This window comes from Erithacus rubecula (genome assembly GCF_903797595.1).
Source record: "Erithacus rubecula genome assembly, chromosome: 2".
Lineage (NCBI taxonomy): Eukaryota > Metazoa > Chordata > Aves > Passeriformes > Muscicapidae > Erithacus > Erithacus rubecula.
In genome coordinates, this window is record NC_136685.1 from 24667306 (window position 1) to 24692047 (window position 24742).

A 24742-nucleotide genomic window follows, 5' to 3' on the forward strand; every position below is an offset into this window, starting at 1 on the left:
AAGGATTTAGAAATTCCTAAACATTATACAAAACAAAGGGATGTCCAGGTAAGAGTAACAGGGAGACAAATAAAACCTCACTGGAAGAAATTAAAAAGAATTTAAGAAATTAGAAGGGGTCACAGAAGTACATCAACCCCCTCAATTTAGGATAAAATACTTGGTCCATATTCCAAAATCCGTATTACAGTCAAGACAGGCAATCCAAGCAATACAACACTCGGAACATGGAACATGCCAGGACACACCAGTGGATATGAGAAGTTTAACAAACATAAAAAGTGGGGGGCAAATGTGTGAAGGTCAAAGTTCACAGTACAGGGCACATGAGGTACCCTCAGGCACTTTAAATGGCACTAGACACTCATGTTTAAGCAAATCAACACTGATCAGAGAATAATTCAGCTTGCCTTAAGACAGATGTCTCTATTTTGTCACATGAAGAGATTATTGCACCCTAATAAAGGTGCCTATTAAATCTCCACACACCCAACAAGGGTTTATGCACCTTGTTTCCACAATATAGTATTTGAGTCTTAATGCAATGATTCTTCATTTAAGTCTCTAAACCCTTCACTTTAACTTACAGAAAATGAAACAAATCAAACTCAAGATAGGAAAACTCATTAGATTGGTGCGACCTGTTATAGCTTTTTTGCAACTCTTATCTAAAAAGATCCTTAGATTTCATTTTGGTATCTGGAATCTCTTCTAATATTTGTCTACAATACTCCTTCCATACTTTTACCCCATACATAAAATATATTCCAAAACCACAAAAGAGTTGTGCTTTTTTGTTTTGTTTTTTTCTTTCTAATGACATTTCTTCCTACAATACAACAAAAAATCTTTGCACAAATATCTTAGCAGAATTTAATTAGGCATGCTGAATGGAGACACATAACATATGCTTCTGTGCTAGGCAATGTATTATGAAGAGTTATTTGATACTATATTTCATGGTATATGGTGATAACTTATGTGTGAGAGAAACAAATTCTCTCCTCAATCACAAGAGCTTTTTCAATTATCCAAGAATATAATTTGCTCCTCTTTCTCCTCTCAATTTTATAAACCATTGAATACTATTTCCAGAGCTAGGAAATGACACTAGATGAATTAATAATTCATAGTAGTACAATGTCTCCTAAATATCACTGCTGAAACAAAATGTGAAAATTTGCCCTTATTGCTACATAATAAGAGCAAAATTTATAGTTGTGACATGGATAAGCCCAGTTTGGAAAGAAAATTCTATACAACAAATAACATGATCTATCATCTATCATAAGCCCTTTCTCACTGAAGCCCATGTGAAAAAAGTAATTTAAGTTTACATAGCAGGCTTCTTTGCTGCAATTTTGTGCTACACATGTAAAATCCTCTAATCTATTTTTAATTTTAAACTACTCCCTTCATTAACAGATTGCTAGTCAATATTTGAAATGCATTTCTGTATATACATTAGGCCAGAATTTCATATAGTCCTAACAGTGAATAATATCTTTTTCTCTACACTCGAAGTACTTCTGGAACCTTTTATAAGCTATTCCAGCAATCCATAGTACTGATATACTTCAATTAAACATATGTACCATCTTCATTTAATAGTGAACTTGCATTAAAATTATTTTATCTGAATATGCATCTATAGCTTATAATGCACAGCGTGTGTTTCATACACTAAGCAGAAAAGTAATAAATGGTAAACCCTAAAGCAAAAAAAACCATAGCAATTACTGTATGTGAACCTTATTAAAAAACTCCACATTTTATAAGTTCAGCCACTACGTTTTAATTTTTTTTGCACAATATATAATAGCAATGCTTCCCCTACAAACTTCAGAATAAGAAGCAGGGATAGCTGTCTGCATCATGAAAAGAGAAAGCAAATCTGCAGATTCAGTATGTTGCTCTGCTGATCATGAAGGGGGCAAAACAAAAAATTCAAGGCTTAATGTCACATCATTTTTTTACCACACACTTTTCAGCATCACAATTGAGCCTTCTACTGAAAAGTAGTCGAAGAAAAAGCTTCCTATATCTAACTGGGGGATGAGTACAAGAGATTAGTTTCTGTATAGCATATTTTAGCAATGGACACTAAATCTTCAAAAGAACAAACTAAAATATTAATTCTGTTTACAACAGTTAACACCCAGGGTTCAACCTTGAAATAGGAAAACAGAACTAATAATTTACTGCCAAACTATTCAGGAGTACACATTTGCTACATCAATTTAAGGAAATATGAAACATTAATTTTGGACTTACATATGTACCCTTGGATCAAGTCTCTTAACAGCCTCAATATAACTCAACATAACCAGTGTTACACTGGAGTTGAGAGTTATATGGATGGCTAATTATATTTTTAATTAAGGAAGTAATACTTGATGGACATTCCCTATATCCCCTTGTTCTGTAAACAGACCCCTGGAGAAAGATTAACAATATAATACAAAGAAAACATAATTTTTCTTTCTCTCTCATGCCAGATAAAAAGCATTTGGTAAAAGACTTATTTTAACATAAGAGGAGATGAAACAGAGAAGTTTTTATTTATTTTTCCTCCTCACTTCATAAAAATGACTCTTAAGTGAATTCTTTAGAGTTTGCAGACACCCCCTAAATCACTCATCTGTTGGAGCACCAAAGAACAAACACACAGTGCAACCATTGACTTTCACAGCAGGGTTTATAAGCACAGGAAGGGAAGACTTGACTGTAAGGCCACAATTCAGCAAAGCATTTGCTCATTCATAAACTAAAAAAATCCCAGCTGTGTTCCTACATCTTCTAAACACAGTCTGTGAGATCAGGGTCCAGTAAGTGCTAGCATTACTTCTAAAGATTTGGTTTCAAAGAAATGTCTCAGAGACTGTGAAAGGAAGAAGATGACAGGAGGCAGGGATTAGGGTAAGGCTTTTTGTGGATTTTAATAACTAACTGCTACCCCTCTCATCTACTCCACAAATTCTGCAAAAAATAAAAATGCAATCTATTTTGTACTATAAATGGACTTGGAACTGATTTAAACCTATGGAATATCTGAGTTCACATATAGATACAATATCACATCAGTAAAAATATAGACAAGAATCCAAAAGCTTTGAGCACATCCACAAATGTTCTTAGGTATGGGATATATTCTGTAGGGATAACAGCACAACTCAGAAAACTCTGAATTTAGTGCATTAACATGCCACATTTGTAAGATCTATCATTATCACACAAATGAATTCTCTGTAGACATCTCTAAATTAGATGGACAAGAGCTGTTATATTTTACTGTAGCAAAGTAAGAACCTGAGAAATAAAGCCAAAGCCACACAGTGGTGGGAACTAGAGAAGAACTTCATAGTCCTGCAGACTCCAAGCACCAGCTCCAAAATGGATTGAATTCATGGTCACCTCCAATCAAAAAAACAGAAACTACAAAACTTAGGAAAAAGTAATATCACTTGCAATGCTAGTATCATACCTTCTGATTTCACTGATTCAAAACACAACTGTCAGAGCTGCACATACGCATTACTTAAGCTGTGTTTGATAAAGCAGAAACATACCTCACACTCAAGCACACTTGGAAAGAAGCTTGTCAGAGAATTCTCTGTCAGAGAATTTTTTTTTCAGAAAAGATGAAAGGAAGATGGGGTTGTTCTTCTTGTAATAAATGGCTATAAACTCAAATTAAATCTATACAGATTTCCTTAAAGCTATTATTGAGAAGCCACAAATTATTGTGGATTGCATAACAACTGTACAGCGATGAAGTTATATCTCTAAATTTATATTGATGTTGGGTAGATAAATGGAAAAGGAATGCTACATTACAACAGTAATCAATCTGAAAAATGATCCAGAGACTAATCAATGCCTCTGAATAAGAGAACATTAATCCCTGATGGAGATATTACAAAGTAAATAATATCTAACTTAGCTATCTAAATTCCACTCACCATCTTCTTCTATTATGTTTCTTGTGGAATTGAATTTCAGGGGACTCCAAAGAGTTGTTGCTCCAAGTCTAATTTTTTTTTTCTTCATTATTCTATTTAATTGTGTGCATGTAATTTAATTTACTGTAATGCTGCCTCTATTGTGGCAATGGAAAATTCCTTGTAAGAGTAGCCCATTAAAGTATATTAAAAGTATTTATCATGATCCTCAAGAGTACAGATAACATTATGCATGGAAAACTGGGATTTAACATAATTGCAAGAAATAATTCAAAGCAGTTCTTTCTGCATTTATCTATATCTAAACCAGGAAGAACAATAATCATAAAACTAAACTCAGCAAGCTCAAACCTGGTCTTTATGAAGCTCTATGTAGATAAATAAAACACTTTGGAATATAAGTCACTGTTCTGAAAAAGTACAGATGGGAAAAAACACCAGTGTGAAAACATATTCAGTCCCCTGAATTGCTGTAAGCAATTGAGTTAATTTACTTTAATTTCCTTGTCTCTCTATTTTTATCTTCCAATCTCTCACACATGGATATGCTGCTTTATTTCTTCCCATGCTAATTTTTTTAAGAAAGCTTATTGCCCGTTCCACAGGTAGGGACATTAGTGCCAGGACTCACCCTGGCAATGCCATTCAGGATTGCAAATGCCAAGTGCAGGAGAAGGGGATCTCCCAGTTGGGTGCAGGATCACACATCCAAACCTCTTGGGAGATGTGAGGCACAGGAGTGTCCCTGCAGACAGTGGCAGCAATGGGACACTGGCAGCAAGCACCAGCTGGTTCTCTGACCAATCAAACACAAGAGAGCTGAAATCAAGAGGAGTTTGGCACAGGCCTGGATGTGAAACTCAGACTTCTGGGTGTCAAACTGGCACCACTGCAGAGAGAGGGGAGATTGCAGCTGAGTCACTTTGGCAGCTTGTTTCTAATGCATAATTCATGTGTATATAACTTTGTTTATTTTGCTGGGATATTTAGAAAACCTTACAGTATTCCATAAACAAAAAAAATTAACCTGCCTTCAGGTAAAAAAAATACTAAACATTTACAAGTTGACACAACAGAAAGCATGTTAACTTTTTCTTTGCTAAGGGCCATCTTTACCCTTCCCACATTGCTCTCTTGACACCCCTTTGCTTTGCCTTCTTTAAAGTTTCATGGTCTTCCATTACCTTCAACTCAGAAAGAATAAAGCCTAAGCACTACCTCAGTGTTTTGTCCTTTGGAAACAGTCTAATTTAGTAGAAAGAAAAGAATGTGTCCCATCTTTTTAAACCCAGCAGTGTAAGTCTTACAAATGTCCTGTCAGAACTACAAAATATGTAAGTCTGTTTTAACATTACATTCAAGGTGATAAAGACTTTTAATATCACCACTGTGTTACATGAGTAATAAAACAGCATCTGTTTGAGGTCTGACGTGATTCTTCTGTGAAGACAATGCAATTTTCTTAACTATCAGCTTCAGAGTATGAAATCTATAACTAAACTGCCCTCTTGGCTATTTTGTTTTGAAAATGTCATCACTAATTACATGGAAGCATCATATCACTCCATGAATTGTGCTAGTAGGAAATACTTGCATTGCTATATCTTACTGAATCCCTAACAACCCCTTTAGCATCTCACTCTTCAGTCTGGAGCTCTAGTCCAAAAATTAATAGAGAACTATATGGAGATTGATTTGAATTTCATTTGCTCATCAGCTAAATACTAAGAGTGATTTTTTTTTTTTGCACTGGTCATTGGCAAAACTGCCACTGGCTTCAGCAGTACAAGAAATGCACTTCTGGGACCCTGGAAGTGTTAGAGGATATCTTATGAACCTCTTTAAGCATCAAAGGAGAATATTCCAACCATTTTTTTTCAAATTTTATTTAAATTAAAAGCATTTAAAATACTCAAATGAGCATTTCATTTTCCTGATTGTTTAAACCTGTTTTGACATGTAATCAATCTAAGAACTTTAATTTTTCATCAGTAATTAATACAGGTCTAAGATAGGAAGATATAATAATCTCAATTTTTATGCAAATTTAAATTTTCAAATTTAAAATAAAACTTTGTGTTCCAATATTTTGTCTGTAGGAAGAAATGTAAATTCAAGCAAATTCATTCAAAAAAGAATATAAAAAAGATCAGAGACTTCAGTTTAGTTTCTTTTAATAAGCACACAAACATGCACAAATTGCTTAGTATTTGTAGCCTTTTTCAAGAAATCACAGACAAATAAGTTACAGAATCAATGGGGCAGACTGCTTCCAAATTTACAGCCTGAAGTTCATAGTCCAAAATTTGTCTCTGACAGACAAAAAGGACATTAAGTTTTTTTTCATTTGTTCAATTTAGGATTTTTCTCTCCTGAGGAATATTTACTGAGCAAAGGTCCACCAGAGCAATCTTCACCAGGCCTTTTTGTCACCATTGCCTGAGGGAGACACTGGCTAAGGCGTGGTCAGGAGATAAATGTGATGCTCCTGTGACCCAGCAATTCCTGATGGCTAATTCGTGACTCTGATGAAAGTCCAGATCTTGCACCACTAAAATCAAACTCCAATACTGAGGAATAACATCTACTTTGTGCAACATCCTGCATCCCTTTTCAGAAACTGACATGGTTTACATACAAGTATTTAATTACACAAAAATAACCTGCAGTAAATTGAGCTCTAGCTATAATATTAGAATGCTGTGAAAGTCCACTGACACAAAATCACAAGTACTATTTTTTACAAAAGTGCAACAAAAAAAATTCTGGCTGCCACAAGGGCAGGAAGAGTTTGCTTACTGAGAAACATAAATGACTTCTCTAACAAGACAAAAAAAGTCCTGTTCACATACTCCTAGAGTACCCAGAAAGAAAACCACAGCAGAACTGGAACCTGAATGGACAAGTCAACTGAGTGCCCAAGTGCCCAATGTTCAGACTGAGATTCTGAAGTGCAGGTCAGAGCTTACAGGCAGCACAAACTACAAGCCACTCTCTCTAGAGAAGAGATTTTTCTAGAACTTTAGAGACTCAAACAAGGTGGGAGTCACTGTTGCAGAGACAAGGAGCTGCACTTCCTCATGTATGGGCAGGAAGCAGTAATTTGGTGAGTTCTGATACAGAAATCTGCTTCCAGTATAGATATCTTTTTCTAAATCAATGGTTTGGTACTGATGCTTTGTCTTTATATGCTGCATGAAACTCAGCAGAAAAAGAAAAAGGTGGTACATGATTCCCATTTAGGACATGGAATGGCTTGGAGGCTTATTCAAGTATGACTTGAGAAGGCAGCAGGTTTTACAACAAAGTGAAAGGAACACTGTTGACTAATTTGGTGATAATTGCAAAGTAATTTTACTTGAGCTATACTCCTCCTAAAATGTAAGTGATGTCAAGTCCATTTAGAATGCAAGTCCTACCAATGTGTAGAAACATTTAGGAAAAGAGTTACAAATCAATCTTGAGACTTTGGGAGTGACTGTGCATCTTTAGGGGATAGAAGAGTTGAACAATAAATAGCATGGGAATTAAAATGGTTAAGAGACAGACATCCCTAGTCACTGTGTAGGAAAAAACAGAAGGAACTGCTAAAACATGAATTGGAGCAATATATCACAATCACACACCTTTCTTTCTCTCTCCACATATACATACAACTAAAAAAGCTTCCTAAAGCTTACCTTAAGCCTAACTCCTCTAAGCAAGGTCAGAATGGTTACCCAGCCAGACAAAAAAAGCTGACTCGTTCTTAACCCAAAAGGAATTGGGTAAAAGGCTGTTTACTCTGCATCCAAGATGGACTATGTACTCAAACCAATTCTAAAATTCAAACAGGGATGTCAGAGAAAATATTATAAATCTTTGACATAAATACATCAAACCACCTTTGTAAGGAAAAATCCATACTGCAAAGAAACAAAGTTGAGAGAAATGGAAACAAATGGATTTCCAAAATTTTATAGCACAAACTGAAAAAGCCAGAGACTACTCTGCTTCAGATCATTTGAAACTGTATAAATTGAAGGAAAATAGGCAATTTTCTAGCCAAACTCAAAGTTACTGGGAGATGACTGTCAACACAGATGAGCTTTCTGATATATATGGAATTATCTATCACAAGGCATCTCCTGGATTAGGTATGCAGATAAGATCATTTGAATATCAGGAAGGGATGAATTTATCCCAGTGGGGTCAGTTAACTCTTTTGGTTCAATGGCCTCATATTTTTGAGCTTGATTCCACTTCAGCCAGCAAGCCTGACAAATAGGTAACTAATGGAACTGCAAAAACTATATAAACAGAAGATGCTCCTGTCTGCCAGGAATGTAATGCTACAAATGATCTTGGGAAAGACGACAGTCCTGTTCTCTTTCCCAAGATCATTTGTAGCACCACATCCCTGGCAGACAGGCAAGAGGCTCAAAAACCAAAATATGCAGTGATATGACAAGAAAATAAGAGGCTTATGACTCCCCATCTAGAAAGACTCTCACTGAATGAAAGTAATCTTTTTGTGCCAGAGGGAGGATAAATGACTGAAAACACTCAGTTTACTGTGATATCAAAAGATACAAATTTCTTTAAAGGATGTGACTGAGAAGCAGAAAAGACAGCTTTTTTTTTTCTAGGTGTTGCACTCTGGGTAGCATGGAGTTGAGTTTTCTGAAAAAAAGAGAAAGAACATACTTCTGAAAACAAGCTGATTTGCACTGATCTGAGGAGCTGGTGAAACCTAAGAGGGGACAGACAGTGCATGGACATAAGACACCTAAGAGAAGAAATGGAAAAGGCATTTTTCAATAATGTCTCATCTACTGACTTCTCATTAATTGATTCTACAGGCATCTCTTAAGTTTATACGGAAAAAAAAAATTCAAGAAAAAGAAAGAAGGAGGTCAAAGGAATGAAAAGGATGTGCTGAGAAGGTGGTGCATAAAAGATTCCCAAGGACGTCCCAAGGCAAGCCCTGGAGAGAACAGGTGCTTGTGAACGAGCACACATTTGTGTCCATATGAGTCTGGAGCTCAGCCTGTATCCAAGATGACTGCTCTATGCAGATGAAGACTGTGGGGTCACATATGCCTCTGATGAAATAAAGGATCCTCTGACAGACTTTCTGAACACCTACCATTACCTGCCAGTAATGCCCTCTGAGTATATAACTAGAGTTGGCTTCCCAAATGTTGCTCTAACCTGGTAATCATGCAACTGCAATTCAGATATGAGTCTCAATAAGGTGAATAGCTTGTGAGAATAATTATCTGTCCTTAGTAAAAACCTAAACAATTGCAATACTTAATAGAATCAGTGAAGGTTTATAGAATAAAAGCTATTCTAAGAAGAATTGGTTGTGATTTGCATCTACCTCAAACTGTCTCACCTACCAGGGGAAAAAAAGGACTTTACAACTCACTAGGGGTGACACACACAGGTATTTTCCAAGAAACTGGGGTGGTTGAGCATCTAGAAGTTGTTAGGATACAAATAACACTGGAGGAAAAAGTGATAAAGATGATCTCTTCTTTTAATCTGTGCCTGCCAACAGATTTATGTTTTCTTTGTTTAAGGAGAAAGTATTTGGAATGTTTCCTTCAAGTAAAAACCTAGCTTTAGAGTGTGAAAGCTTCTGGCACTCCTTGACACACTCAACTAAAGGAAAAACTGAGAAATTACAGTAGAATTTAAAGAGTCAACATCCTTTTGCAAATGGTCATTGAATATTTCAGTTTCAGTTTCAGTGTTGTAACTTCTGCTCACATCTTGAAGGCAGCTTAGGACCCAATCCTGCTCTTGGTCATAAACCTGTCTGTGGGGTGAAATGGCTGTAAACTGTAAGGTACAACGTCTGTAGAGATAACAATACAAAGTTCTTATGACTTTTAAACACAAAAAAGGAAAACCTAACAGAAAAAGACAAAATGGGTGAGCACAAATTAGTGATTAAAACTACTATTGATGCTCCTAGCTGAGCTAGTTTTCTAAATTAAATGCCACATATTGCTCTATCTTTACCTTAGCGATTTTCCAGCTGAAGATGATAAAGAAGTACTTCAAGGGAACAGAAATACCTTGCCTAAGAAATTAAAATTTCAGAGATTTTATATAAAGTCCAAATCAAACTTCCCAAAAAGTTGGAAGTAAATCTAAAGGTTATCTTTTAAAAAAATAAAATTGAGTTTTTATTTTTCCCAAATTTCTATCACCAACTACAAGAGCTGAAACTCCTGGCAACACACTAAACTATCACTACCATAAGCCAGAGCAAGAAACCATACAGGCACAGCTGGAGTGGCACCAGTGTAAAATCTGGTGCAGTGGACCACTACGTGACTTTTTGGCTAGTTTTTTTAAACTTTCTAAAGTCTTATGCAACTTCTTATTCTTGTTGAGGTTGCTGCCACTCCCACTTGGTAAAAATGCTGCATATGTACCTGTACTGCATGACCTTAAACATTCTGACAGGCAATGATACTCAAAGACTTTTCAAACTCTGGACAATAAGGACAACACCTTTGATCTCACAGTTCAGTGAAGCAATAGCATTGGGAAATAATATAATGCTTGGACCACAACATACCACAGACCATACCATAGACCTGCAACATTTTTTCTTCTCTTCTGGGCTGTCTGAACAGTAATTTATAAATTTTTTTATAAACCAATGAAGTCAAGAGAATCCTATTAGAGAACTAACTTTCCACTATTGGGACACTACATTCACGGTAGTCATTACCTAATGAAAAAAAAAATATTGTGCTTCAAACCAAAAAACTCTTGGGCATTTTTCACATTACATATGGACTTAATCCTGCAAGATATTGAGACATTAATTTAAAGGTTGCAGGACTGACTTCAGATCACTTAGAATTCTCAGGGAAGAGACCAGTGTGCACTGCAACTATCCCGTAATTTTAGAATCTTTTTCAAGGCGCTCACATAACACAGCTATTAAAAATCACTCTAAAGCCAACATGCTAGTAATTGCATCTCAGTAGTTTCTCTGTATGCTGATTTAGGATCTTTTTAGTTGCAAACAAGTTCTTAATGCTAGCTGTTTCTTATAAAGGAAAGGTAATAAACAAATTCTGTTTAACAGGAAAAGCTGTTATCCAGTGACAGAAGACCTTCTTTGGAAAGCACTTAACCCACAGATTAAAGAAAGGCATGTAGCTTGACTGCAATTATGTCCTCTTACCTTAAGAACTAGTTTTAGCAAAAACTGAAACTTGAAGAAGGCAGTAGTTCAAAGTGCTCAGTAGCTGATAAAACACTGAGTCACAGGGAAGGAGTTCATGTGGTTTTTCAAAGCTACAGTGCAAGTTCGTTCTCTAATTTTCCATATTTCACAGGAAGACAACATGAATCTTTAATAACAGAATCCTTTCAAAAGGACAAAAGACATAAGTAAGTGCAAGTTTAAGTGATGAGAGAAATAGGTAATAAACAAATAGTGTGTAAGATAGGAAATGCTGTTGACAGGATTTCTCTAGGTAAAAAAGTTTTAGAGTGGAATGGCAATTATACATCAGTATTAATGCCAATATTGTGACTTAGATTTTCCTTCATGAGTGTCTGACAGCTCATGTAAAAATCACTATTTTAGCTTTTTTTAATCTAATATATGACCTTGTTATCAGGACACTAATTTCTATATCCTGCTCTATGTCAGTAAAATGTGATTCAAAAATATGTTTGATAAAGACAATGTCATGACAATGACAATGACCCCCTTAGTTTAAATAACTGATCAGTCTTCTAAATGTCTTGCAGGTCATGAAAAACAAGTTTTCAGGAAAAGATATGCAGGTTAAATATCTATTTCTCATTCTTTTAACCAAATGAAAAGTAACTAGAAATCTTTCTTTGTCTAACACAATATATTATTAAAGCAAAATTAAAACACTCTATTGTTCTTAGGTTATTCTGCTCTTCCAAACAGACTTCTTTAGGTCACTTTTAAAATAAAAATGTTCTTTAAGAAACTCCAAAACCATTGATGTATTTATACCTGGGCAGCTCTTCAGTAACTTCTAATACAACATTCTGTGACACACATTAGCTCTGTGGTATTTTGTGTGCAATTGGAGCTGTTCATAGTATATATATTTTAGGTAAGTTGCATTGCCTTTTCAAATTAATCTATCCTGTTCCTACACTGTAGGCACAGCAGACACTCAGAAATCTCAAGTCCCTCTTAACAAGTGCTCCCTGCTGCTCTGGAAGGAAATAGCCTAAAATCTTGACTCTCTAAAACTTACCCACAGGTTTCTTTAAAAAAGATAAGGAAATTCTGAGGAACAGACATACCTCTGTTGACATAATCTGCTTCCCAGACATGGAAACTGCCTCTCTGTAGGACCAGAATTATTGACTATAGCCAGAGCAGTTCCCTGCTGAGCCAAGAACTTCCCTATTGTCATTTTGGCACTAAAAAACCTCAAATCAGCAGAGCAGTTCTGTTTGAAGATTTAAGTATCTAGGGATCTAGGGCATAAATGTATTTAGCACTTTCCAGCAGAAATTCTGTTTCTGCTTCTGTAATGCAACTCAGCATCCAGCTGCACTGACTGGAGGCGAAAAGCACCCGTGCCTGCAGTCTAGGGACTGCTATGGCTCATGGCTTAATATAGACAGCTTTAAGGAAATTCCCATTTCTGGAGAAAAATTACATAGATTTTTCTTGAATAATCCTGTACAACAAAGATCTACCAGCCAATATACATAAACTAATTTATTTTATGGTTCAAAAAACCCACAAAAAGCCTCCAGACATTGGCAATTAGTATTTAAATCAGTAAAAAGTACTGCATAAATGATACTAGTGCACTTGTTTTTTGACAAGAAACCTATTATAACCAAAGTTGCATTTTCCCTATCAAAGTAGCAATTCATTCCATTATTTATGTTCACAGCCAAATGTATTTTCTTTACATTTTACCAGTATCTCAACTAGAATAGCCTCTCTGAAATGCTAATTGTAACTATTACCCATGCCATGATCATTCTCACACACTTTTGCGAGGAACTGGTAACAGTGATGTACACAGATCAGAAAATTCCTACCCCTCACTGTAATTGCACAGAGATTTTGTTTTCCTTTGAGTTAGTAATGTCTAAATTAGATTAAGATAAATTCCTTATGAGTCTTTCTCTACAGAAACTGCTTTCATGACTGCTATATTTAATGCCAGTTTACCCTAGAACTTCATTTTTAATACCAGTTTTATATGAATTAGTTTCAGATTATTCTTAAGGAAAAATAACCTAACCCAAATTTTGCTGACATACTAATAAGCTAATGTAGTACCTGTCATGCTGGCACTGTTCATTATGACCTGACAAAAATCAAATTATACTATCAGAAGAGTGACCAATCTCAAAATCACAAGTCTTAGTCTGTCTATTAATGTGTTCAAACATCTTTACACTCTCCTGTCTGGGCAATTGATGTTCTCAGCAATAACAATCTGAGTGGGTGGCTGAGAATGGAGTGAGTGGGCATCAGATGCAGTACTGATGCAAATCACTGCTACTTAGCAGCACATATATTCTCTCATCCAGGAAATATTTATGTTTCCAGAAGTTGGACATAAGTAATTAAAATATTTTACCTGTCAATACCTGGAAATAAAATCAGTACTGTATTCAACATTTATTATCTTATAATCATAACTGAAGTGTTAATAACTTACTGTAACTATCTGACTAAAATGTCATAAAGAAAACTATGAAAAATTAAACACAATCTGTGTGCCTAATTTGTCTGGGTTGTGGGTTTGTTGTTTTTTTAATATTGCAATTGTAGACCTCATGATGTCTATGTGATTGCTGATACACATTACCAAGACCAAATAATGCCAACCAAAAAAATCCTGAATGGTCTTTCCTTTATTTTGGCATATTATTGCCTTTATAATTTTAGCTACTAAGATTAATGACAGAGGTGACAGAAAGGAAAGAAGAATAATGCACAACATCACTAGAGGCTATATACAGTTAAAATACAGTGAAATTCGCAGTCATTATTTTAGTTCTGGTTTTAGCTGGGATAGGATTAATTTTCTTCCTAGTAAATGGTACCCTGTTGTGTTTGGGATTTAGTATGAGAATAATATTGGTAACACACTAATGTTTGGGTTGTTGATAAGTAATGTTTACCCCAAGCCAAGAACTTTTGACTGCCACATGCTCTGCCAGTGAGGAGCTGCACAAGAAGCCAGAGGGAGCAGAGCCAGGATAGCTGACTCAAACTGGCCAAAGGATATTCTATACACAGAACATCATGTTCAGTACATAAACTGGGCAGGGAACTGGTTGAGGAGGAGTAACACTTACCTGCAAGTATTTATTTAGGGGCATTAATCAGGCTGTGATTTCAAACACCTTTTTTTTTTTAATCTATAGTACATTTTTACACACACTTAAGCAAAATGTCCTCTGTTTTATCTTTTCCTAGAATTATGCCTTGAATAAATATTCAACATTTTAGAAAAAATCTCTAAAGAAACAGAAAACAAAAGAAAAAACTCATGTATTTACACCAATATCAAAGCAGTAATATATAAAACCTGTACTTTCACAGGAGATAACAAATGAACTTTAAACTGGTTTCTCTTTTAGGTGAATTATTTAAATAACAGTGGTACCATAGCAACTGTAAAGGTCCAAGCAAAGTTGACACAGCAAGAAAAAAATTATATTTAAGCAAATGATGTACCCTGAAAAAAACAAACTAGCCTTGGAGTCAAGAGTCTATTACAGCCTCTTAATTGAGTCATTAATAAACAGACAGGCAATCTAAGTGTAACACCTAAAACAACATATGTTTCAACACTAATTGCAACCAGAATCCAGACACAGTACCTTAGCTTTATCCCTCATGGATCCTTTTCCCAGGATGGACATTTTTGCGCCTGTTTCTTCTTGTAACCTCTTTAAAGAGTTTCCTCTTGGTCCAAGCAATTTCCCAACAAAATTGAACTAGAATGAAAATAAGAGAACTCTTTTAGACCCACAGGTACTTTTCCAAAAACTTAATAAATAAACATGACGATTAAACAAGAAAATTTTACTTTTCTATGCAAGAAATACTCCTACCTAGCTCTAAACCTAATTGACACAGACACAAGACTGGAGAACCAAGATATTCACTCATCTAGTGTGAAAGACAATGAAAGCATTAATGGTTTATTTGAACCCTGGGAGGCTTCTCTCTAGGACCAACAGGCCCATGGCTGCTAGGTTTAGGGAATTGCTAAACAAGATATTTGCTCATGAGGCAGTACTGGTGAAACTCAGAGAATTCCTAGGTTCTTTCCCAAGTTAGCCAGCTCTACTGGCAAGTAATATATCCCATAAATTTAGAGCTTTAGATAGATTTTTAGGATTTGTTGCTTCACACATCGACTTGAAAATAAGTGCTGTTTTGTGTACTGGCTTCAAATACCTGTTTTGCCAGCACCAAAACAAATGGCAATCAATAGATCATGGCAGATATTCAAGGGCATTTTCTAAAATAAACAAAGCTCTGTCTGCCACAAAGCTAATATTCCTAAACACTGCACACTTCCTGTTATATATACAAAAGTTTTTCCTGTAGGAAAAGGAGAGATGCCTACAAGAAATCAGAAGAAGGAAAAATAAATGAGGTATTAATATCATGTTGACACAAAGCAGCAAAAAGGGGGGGAGTCTATTAAGCAATTTTTTTATTCTATAATCAATAGTCTTTTCAATTTATTATTTTTTATTATTTCCAACATCTTTTAAAAATGTATATAGTCTTCAGAAGCTGTCTGGATATCATCAGCACTTGTTTAAGGTGTTTTGGAATTATGTTCAAGTTTAAACAGATAGTATTCTGGTCTAGCTTTCAACAAAGAATAAGCTCCACCAAAACTAAAGGAGTGTCATTGGATTTCAGGGAAAAAAAACATTACAATAGGAAATATCAATCAAGAAAACATTGCTATTAAAAATACACACAAAAGTCTATGAAGATGTTATAATATACTTTTTTTTGTACTACCTTCTATTTTAAAAATCGAAAAATGGGCAAATATTCTTGTTTTCCCCTTAACCAGCAAGAATGTAACAACACAAAAGAATCAGCCATATTAGTAAAACCCAAACTCTGAATCATGTGAAATGCTCCAAATCCCCAGCTGGCTTTTAGTCCAGTGTCTTAATTAAAAATAAATTTTAACTTCCTTCAAATACTGGTTAAACCATCTATGAAAATAGCATGTAATAATGGTAAAATCTACTGCCATCTAAACCAAAATAATTGATTTCTGCAAGATAATGCATCTGTGGGGGAAGTAGTAAGTGATAATATTTGCAGGAAAATTGAGCATGATTTGAAGCTCCAAGACCAGATTTTTCAAGCTCGTGTATTTTTACTTTTTTCCAACTCTACCTGTTGATTTAATAAAAGTTATCAACTCTTCAAAAGAGGGTAGCATTTCGAGTCAATGTCCCAATCAATGTATCTGCAATCTTGTGCCTTCAAACTGTTGCTCTACCTCTTCCAGGGAAAACTTGGCTTAGAAGTTGTTGGCTTCAAATTGATTATTCAATTTTGAATGAAAATAAACCAAACAATGAGAAAGAAATGGCAAGAGCTGAATTTAATACCAGATTGTAGACTTAATATAGTCACAGACATGAGATTTCAAAAGTCACCCATTCATATACCTATGTATATAAAGGTTTATTAGGGATGGCTGAGCAAACAGCAGAGCTTTTGTTTCTCTGCAGGGACCCCCTTATGTGCAGAAGAGAGGATGTCACAATTTACACCACCAAATCTTTTGTGACATTTATGCACCACCAATCAGACAAGAACCATGCCCTGCTGCCTTCTTTTCAGTGTTTCTTAGTATTAAGAAAAGCTACCCCTCAAAAGGTGAAGGAACTGTAATGTAATGTAACTTTGAAGGAAACTATGAGAAGGCCAAGCAAAGCTTGACTACACTTGGTCTCTGAATGGAATAAAACTATTAAAATACACTCTGTGAAGATTTATGTTGACTATTTATATTTAAGCACTTCATAAACTGTATAATCATTACCTTGACATATTGCTGCAAAGGAACAGTATGGCCAGCACAGACCATGCTACGCACTAAGTGGATTTTAATCACTTCACAGGAAATAAGTGGCTGGGGATTTTAATTCTATTGATTATGTAGCAGACAGACACTCACATTTCATCCACTATCACCAAACACATATCAGGAAGGAAGCAGTTATTTACAACTAAAAAAACTGAATTGTTCTTAGTTTGGTTTTGTCTAAAATTGCAGAAAAGCCACAGCACTATATCTGACATCCCACTGTTGTGCTCAGTCTTCCATGCATGTCTGGAGCCACTGGATATCCTCAGCACAGTCTATAATTCCAAAACTCCCCAATGTCTGAATGTCCTGGTAGAGTAAATTTGACTCAGTAACTTGTAAAAAATTATATACTTTATGTTCACATACAGGTAAAAGCAGCACAAAAGAAAGAGGATGTTTCAGTGAACAGCAGAAAATGTAAGAAATCTGAAAAACAATTTCCCTTGCTTTTGTTTTGTTTTTTTTTTTTAATTTTAATTAAGTTATGCTGGGCAGAACCAATTTTAATACTGGAAAGTTTAGGTTTTAGTTATAGCCAAACACACACACACAAACTTGAGCACAGACAGGGAAGAAAAATGTGGAAACTCAGGCAGGTGGACTGCATATAATGGTGAGCCTTGCCCAAAACCACACATTCCTGCTACACCAGCTGTAACTGCAGATCTTACTCTGCAATCTCAGATCCAATCCAATTCTGCCATGTGTACAGATCTTCTCTAAATAATAGTAGCTCTAAGTCACTGGGATAATATCAGGCCATATTAGGGGAGGACAGCTGAGAAATACTGACACATAGAAGAGAGAGTATTAACAGAAAGCTTTGATTGCTGGGGAGCAAACAAACTTCCACTTGAAAAATATTGTTGTGTTACTAGATGTTTTTACAGGTGGCTTAACTTTTCAATCATGTTTATGAACATAAGCTAGGCTTTCTATTAGCTTGCAGAAACTCTTCCTAGTTTATGGCAGAGATTTTGTATATTATTTCTTAGATTTTTTTATCATTTGTCTGGGGGAGATGATGCATGTCTTCAGAAGAAAATGATCAGGTGAAAGCAGGGGATGCTTTACTTATAATCAAATGCACATGATGCTTCGTGTATCAACAGCTGTGCAATAAACCTTCTCCTCTGCAAAATAAAACAGAGAATACAGCTCAATAGATCTTTCCTTTATCTACAGCCAGCATCTCCAACACCTTCCCCAACTAATATATACACACAGTTTCAGCAGATTTATCTGCATCCTGATTACTTTCACACTTCACCCTACATAAGCAATCAGACAGTAAAGTGCCCAAAGCCAAAGCTCTGGCTCCTCAGTTTTCATCAAAGTTTTTGTTTATACTACCTCAGGACAACATACCACAGGTATAACAAATCCAAGGTATAGTTTACAACATCAGCATTCAGGCCTCAAGATAAGTACAATGACTGGTGGAAAACACACGTTTACATTTAGAAGAGTATTTGTTTCCCTGTCTGATATAGCCTGAATACATTTCTACTAGAACTGTAACACTTCTTACTTTATAAAATCTAATTAAATAGGGTTTTACAACCAGAATCAAGGAATATGCTTACCATTCAAAAAACATGTTGTGTCAGTGATTGTTTCTGTTTTATACACAGATCAGTGTTCATAGCCGTAACAAAAGCTACATAAATAACGAATGGGATACGACAAATGTTTCTATATGTAAGATAATACAGAACAAAGCCCTGAACTGGGAGAAGAAATTAATTTCTTCTAGAAGCAGCCAAACAGAAATGGCCCTGGCTTGACAACATGAAACAGGTTTATTATTTCTCCGTGTTTTGTTCACCATTGATGTTTGGTTCCTTTGTGCAGAGACAAAGTGTCATTCCATATTCAGAGCTACTTATCCTCACAAAATCCTGTCCTTCATGAAGAGCAGGACGAGGGGTGGGGAAGAATCTTTCTAAATTCAGTCCCATTCTACAGAAAAGCAGAAGACAAAGACATGCCTGAATAAAACTGTACTGATTGAGACATGCCTACAATTAAGGTCCTATTCTAGGACCCCTGGTAGATCATAGAACAGCACTTATTTTAAAAGTATCTCATGTTTCGATATGCACTTCATGTTAAGGCAGTACTGGACTATTATGAAGGCAAATTTTATTTTTCTCAACATTTTGTAAGTGTTGTGTTACAATGCCTGTAATAACATGCTTTAACTTTTGGTCAGTCCTGAATTGCTCGGGCATTTGGACTGAGCATTGTAGGTCTTATCCTACTGGAACATTCTATTCTATTCTGTTTTCTATTCTGTTTTCTATTCTGTTTTCTATTCTGTTTTCTATTCTATTCTATTCTATTCTATTCTATTCTATTCTATTCTATTCTATTCTATTCTATTCTATTCTATTCTATTCTATTCTATTCTATTCTATTCTATTCTATTCTATTCCATTCCATTCCATTCCATTCCATTCCATTCCATTCCATTCCATTCCATTCCATTCCATTCCATTCCATTCCATTCCTCAGCAGATTCTGCAGAGTCCAGGTCTGTCTCCCTCTAGAAGTAGCTGCTTACCCCATTCAATATGTAGTGCTTCTTGGCTTTAGCAAAATTAATTTAGTGTTCCAGATAAGAATGCAGTGTTATTTTTTTACTACAGCAATGTAGTAAAATGTGATGCTTGCTTTCTCTTGGAGAAGAGCTTCTGAGACACCTGTTAGGTAGGACTGATCTTTGCAGGGCTCTACTTTAGAAGGGCATGTCAGGAGACAGCAAACAGCAGAAGCAGAAATGAATGTACCCTGGAGATCTACTCCAAAGAACGTGTGCTACTGCTTTGTTAGTCTTGTATCACAGAAATGTCTCTGCAGCACTCCCAGAACCAAAGGAGAAAAAGAGAAAGCTGCCCTTTCCTACAGAGCTCACTGGGTCTCATCTCTGTGTTAGGCTTTGAACAATAAGCCAATGCCAGGCTGTGCACAGAAAAATTAAATGCTCAAAGGCAAAATACAACTTCTTGAAAACTCTAGGCCAAATTAATTTCAGGTTTAAAACAGTGGAATCGCTTCAAGAATAAATTGAATGCAATTAACAAAGTTAGAATTATTAAAGTTACTGTGACTAGAAGATTTACCTAAGAAATAAATGGGTTTTTATGACACCTTTTTTCATCTTGAAAAGTGCTGGGAACTGGTATATACAGTGTGCTTGAAAAAGATGCTGCAATACTTGTCTGGCTATTTACTAGCTCATTGCAAGCATCTAAATCTACAGTGAAAATATTTTTGGCAAAACTCCATTAAACAGATGGTCAGCAACTCCAGACAAAAATCTTCTAGATATAAGTCTACACTGAGATAAGAAAAATAACCCCTCACTTTCCACTTTTAGCAGTTTTCTGTCAGAATTCTGGCAACAAGTTGTGGCATTCAAATGAAGCAATTTAAATAAGCCTTAAAATGAAAATAAATTTTCTGATAAAAAGAAAAAAAATTGTTGTCTGATACACTCTTATTCAGTTAAATTTTCTTAAGTCAGGAAAATGTGAATGTCTCTTTCTGTAATACATGCATTAGCGGTGCCATTTAAAATCTGCTAATCTGTAAAACACCCAAGCATTTTATTTTATATGGTTCTGTTTTTAAATCTAAAGTGAAATAATCAAGGAAAAGCCAAGGACCAAATTGAAGTTGTGGCTCTATATTAAATCTCAATTAACAAGTTGTTAATTGCAAAGGTTTTATTGTTTAGTTGCAGAGGTATCCAGAGAGACTCATGGTACCAGGCACTGCACAGCCATGAAGGAAGACATGATCTAGACCCTGAAGAACTGTCAAGTATGTAGCAGCTTTTGCTTACTTGGATTGTGATGAAATGACTGCTGAAAATACTGATATTAAAATCATCAGACTCAGATATCAATGAAGCTATTACTACTCAAAGAAAGTGCAGCAGCACCAGCTTCTACTGACAGAAAGACAACACTCGAGTCTGCTTTTGACACTCAGAAATGAGAAAGAGTATCCTAATGTTCAAGGCAAGGCTGGATGTGGTTCTCAGCAACCTGGCCTAGTGGAAGATGCTCCTGCCCACAGCCAGCCTGACTGGAACCAGGTGATCTTTAGGGTCCCTTCCAACTCAAACAATTCTACAATTCTATGTAGAATTGTCGCACTTCACTTTGGCTTTTGTCTTTCTCCTGCAACCTGGATTATTACACTGCTCTTCCTGAGGTTGTCCTATTTGTCCAGCTCAGCTGGGGCAGTGGTGAAGGACAATGCCAACAGGAATGGTTTACAGGCTTCCAGAGCCTGTACTGGGGAGGGGTTAGAGATGTCTGCAAACTGGCCACCAGTCAGAGAGACCATGATCCCAACTCATGCCTCTAAAAGGTTGGGAAGCTCTTTGATGGCTCACTGCTGCTTACTGGGAAACTGTGCAAGAAGAGCAGGATTTTGAAAACTTCAGAGTATGCTGAGCTGAGCATGACTTCCCCTTGTACTGGATTTGTATTTTATTGAATGAAGGGCAAGAGGATTCTTTAGGATACAAAGCCACCTGGCTTTTAACATTCATTCTAGCTAAGCTTGAAGTAGTCAATTTCTACTATTTACAGGAAAATAAAATACAAAGTAACAAGGAATTCTTGGAATTGTGTGTCTAAGACTGGCTCATTTGCAAGACGTTATCCAAAATGGTATTTATACAAATGCCAACAATTCAGGCAGAAGTGTACCACTGAGCTTTTTCCAAAGTGCACAAAAAATTTTATACTGAGTATACTCACAGGTATGGAAATAGGTACCAAGACTACAACACGTAAAAGCACAATCAACATTTAGCTAATTGGGCTTATTACTCCCACAGATACACAATTTGTTGGTCACAGTAATAAACACCATCTGCTCTTTGCTAACTGGCAGCAACCTAACAACTTTTTTCTAACTTGAAGAGTTTATAATGTAAAAGGAATATCTAAAGAGTCGTAATACAGTGAGACTTCCATGCACATCATCTTACTCTACTGAGCTGAATATGATTTCATATTATGTGAAAGATTTTTCTCTGCCAGATGATATATTGCCAAGATAAACTCTAAGTCAACAAGAAACAGGGTAAGCTAGGGTTGAATACCCAACTACAAAAATAATACATCTTTCCTATATATCTTAGTGGACTACTCAAATGTAGCATAAAACACAAATTTCTGATCAGTTAAGGAAATTATAACAGTTAATCTGGACCCAGTGTGTTAATGGACTGATTAAACATACATGCATAGAATATATAATTTTGTAGACACCATTGTATTAAATCACAAATGGTTTATGTTAATCTAATTAAAAACTCTGTTAGTCAACTTGATTTTGCCTTTTACTACTGAAGTAATTATGCTTACAGCATCATTTAAGTATCAATTTACATATACTGAGCACTATGCAAACAATTTTATTGTCAAGTCACGTCCATAATCAAAGCAAAGCATTACTTTAAAGTGATTGACATATGCAAACTCATATAGCTCTGTGGAAATTAAACAAGCTTGTGAAAGCACTCCAAAGTATTTTATGAAACTCTGGCTCTTTCACCATCCCCTGCTGCATTTTCTATACAGCTTTTTTTTTTTTTCTTTTTTTTTGGTCCCTTTTTACTAAGGAAAAATTCAAGAATATAATTTTTTTCTTCCTTTCATCTCATTATTTTCTACTATACTTAGAGAAGAAAATGAAGTACCCTTCATGATTTTTTAATGAGGTCTTAGCTGATCTGCGATGGTAATGCAAAGAAAAATTTGAAGAGGAGCAAAGCATTCCAAAATAACATTCACAAAGAGGAATCAGTTAATGCTCAGTTAACTCAAGGACTCAAACTGCTGCTCAATTCTGTTCCCAAAGAGCTCAGGTAAGACATCTGTCTGATTTCAACTATAATTCAGGTGAAAATTATACAAATTTAAGAGAACAGATATTGTGCTCCATTTGTCCGCTCAGTCAGATGTGACAGGACAGAATACAAACTGGGACAACACAGGATAAATACCATTAAGTAAATTGCCACTGTTCATGATCTGATTCTCAAAAGCCTCCTCCTGAAGCAATCTGTTCAAAGAGCAGACTGCACACTAACTGAATAGACTCTTTTTTTCTCACAGTGATAAACTTACAGAAAGAAAATAGCCAGCATTAACTCCATTATCTGGCAGAGAGCTTTCCATTGGTTTATACAGGTCATACTGGGCTCAGAAAGAGCATGTCCATTCTCCAAACTGGAACTGCCCCAACTCACACTTTAATATGCAGACCAGAGGACTTGTAGAGCCTCCTCCTCCACAGTACACAGGGCTAATTGCAATAGGAGTAACCAATGCAGCCAATACCACATTTAACTGTGCTGAATGCAACCCCAAATTTAAAATATATAGAGAGCAATCCCTCTGTAGTTAGATTGCAGTGCAACAGATTTGCTAGCTGCAAAGAATCAATCACTGGGCTAAATAGGTACACAACAAATACGACTTTTTCCCCCCATTATTATTTGTTTGTTGGAGTGGATAAAGGGAAGGCCATGAAGAGCATCAGGGGGCTGGAGCACCTCTCCTATGAAGACAGGCTGAAAGAGCTGGGGTTCTGGGGAAACCTTAGAGCAGCATTACAGCTCCTGAAGGAACCCTACATGAGAGATGGACAAGGACTATTTACACGAGCATAGAGTGAAAGGACAAGGAAGAATGTCCTTTCTGAAAGAGGGTAGACTAAGATCAGATATAAGGAAGAAATTCTTAACTGTGAGAGTAGTTAGGCAATGGAACAGGCTGCCCAGAGAAGCTGTAGATGGCAGTGTTTGAGGCCAGGCTGGATAGGGCTCTGAGAAACCTGATCAAGTGAAAGGTGTTCCTACCTGGAAGGCAGGCTGGAACTTTAAGGTCCCTTGCAACCCAAACCATTCTATGATTCCATGATTCTATGATTTGTAAATATTCATAATTTGCTAAGTTGATAGCTCACAGCACTCATTATTAATTGCAATTCAGAATATCTACTCTTTCTCTTTAAAGAAATAGAAATTACAGAGTTTTATAGCATTTGAGTATCAAAAGAATTAAAATATCTGAGACTCATTTTTTATGCCCTACTGATGGCATTCCCTTGGAATGCAACATAACTGCACTTCAAAATTCGTTAATGCAACAGAGAAAAAAGTACTTTCAGGACAACACCTTGAAAGACCAAGACATACAGTATGTGACAAATGAGATGGCAAACACAAGCTGGAAAGCCTGAGTGGCTTTGAATAATGCAGGCTATAATACCCAACAGACTTGCCACTGCCATACAAAAACTCCTGGGTGAACAAAACTGGTTTGGATGCCCCTGCCTGATAAAATATTAAATGACCTGCTATTTTTTCACTTGCACCTTTTTTTCTTATTCTCGCGCCCCAGGCTAAGATCTGACTCACACTTAAAAGAATATTATAGAAGTAATATTGAATTCTCCTCTAACACAAGATTTAGAAATGCCTCGGGTATATTTAATAACCATCTGATTTTAACTTAATATTTATTCCATCATAATTACCTTGCTTTAGCACATCTACAACCTTCAAGAAGGATGAACATGTTTGCAAAATACATTTTAAAGACAGCGACCAATATTTTGATTCACCTT

At 35.9% G+C, this 24742-nt stretch overlaps 1 protein-coding gene across 1 annotated transcript in view; it reads right to left on the reverse strand.

The window, feature by feature from the left end:
• Positions 1-24742, reverse strand: part of KHDRBS2 (KH RNA binding domain containing, signal transduction associated 2) — a 287954-nt gene that overhangs the window by 173812 nt on the left and 89400 nt on the right. The window contains exon 3 of the mRNA XM_079297992.1: positions 14826-14942. Coding sequence (XP_079154118.1) covers positions 14826-14942 — 117 coding nt within the window. The remainder of the gene's footprint in view (positions 1-14825; positions 14943-24742) is intronic.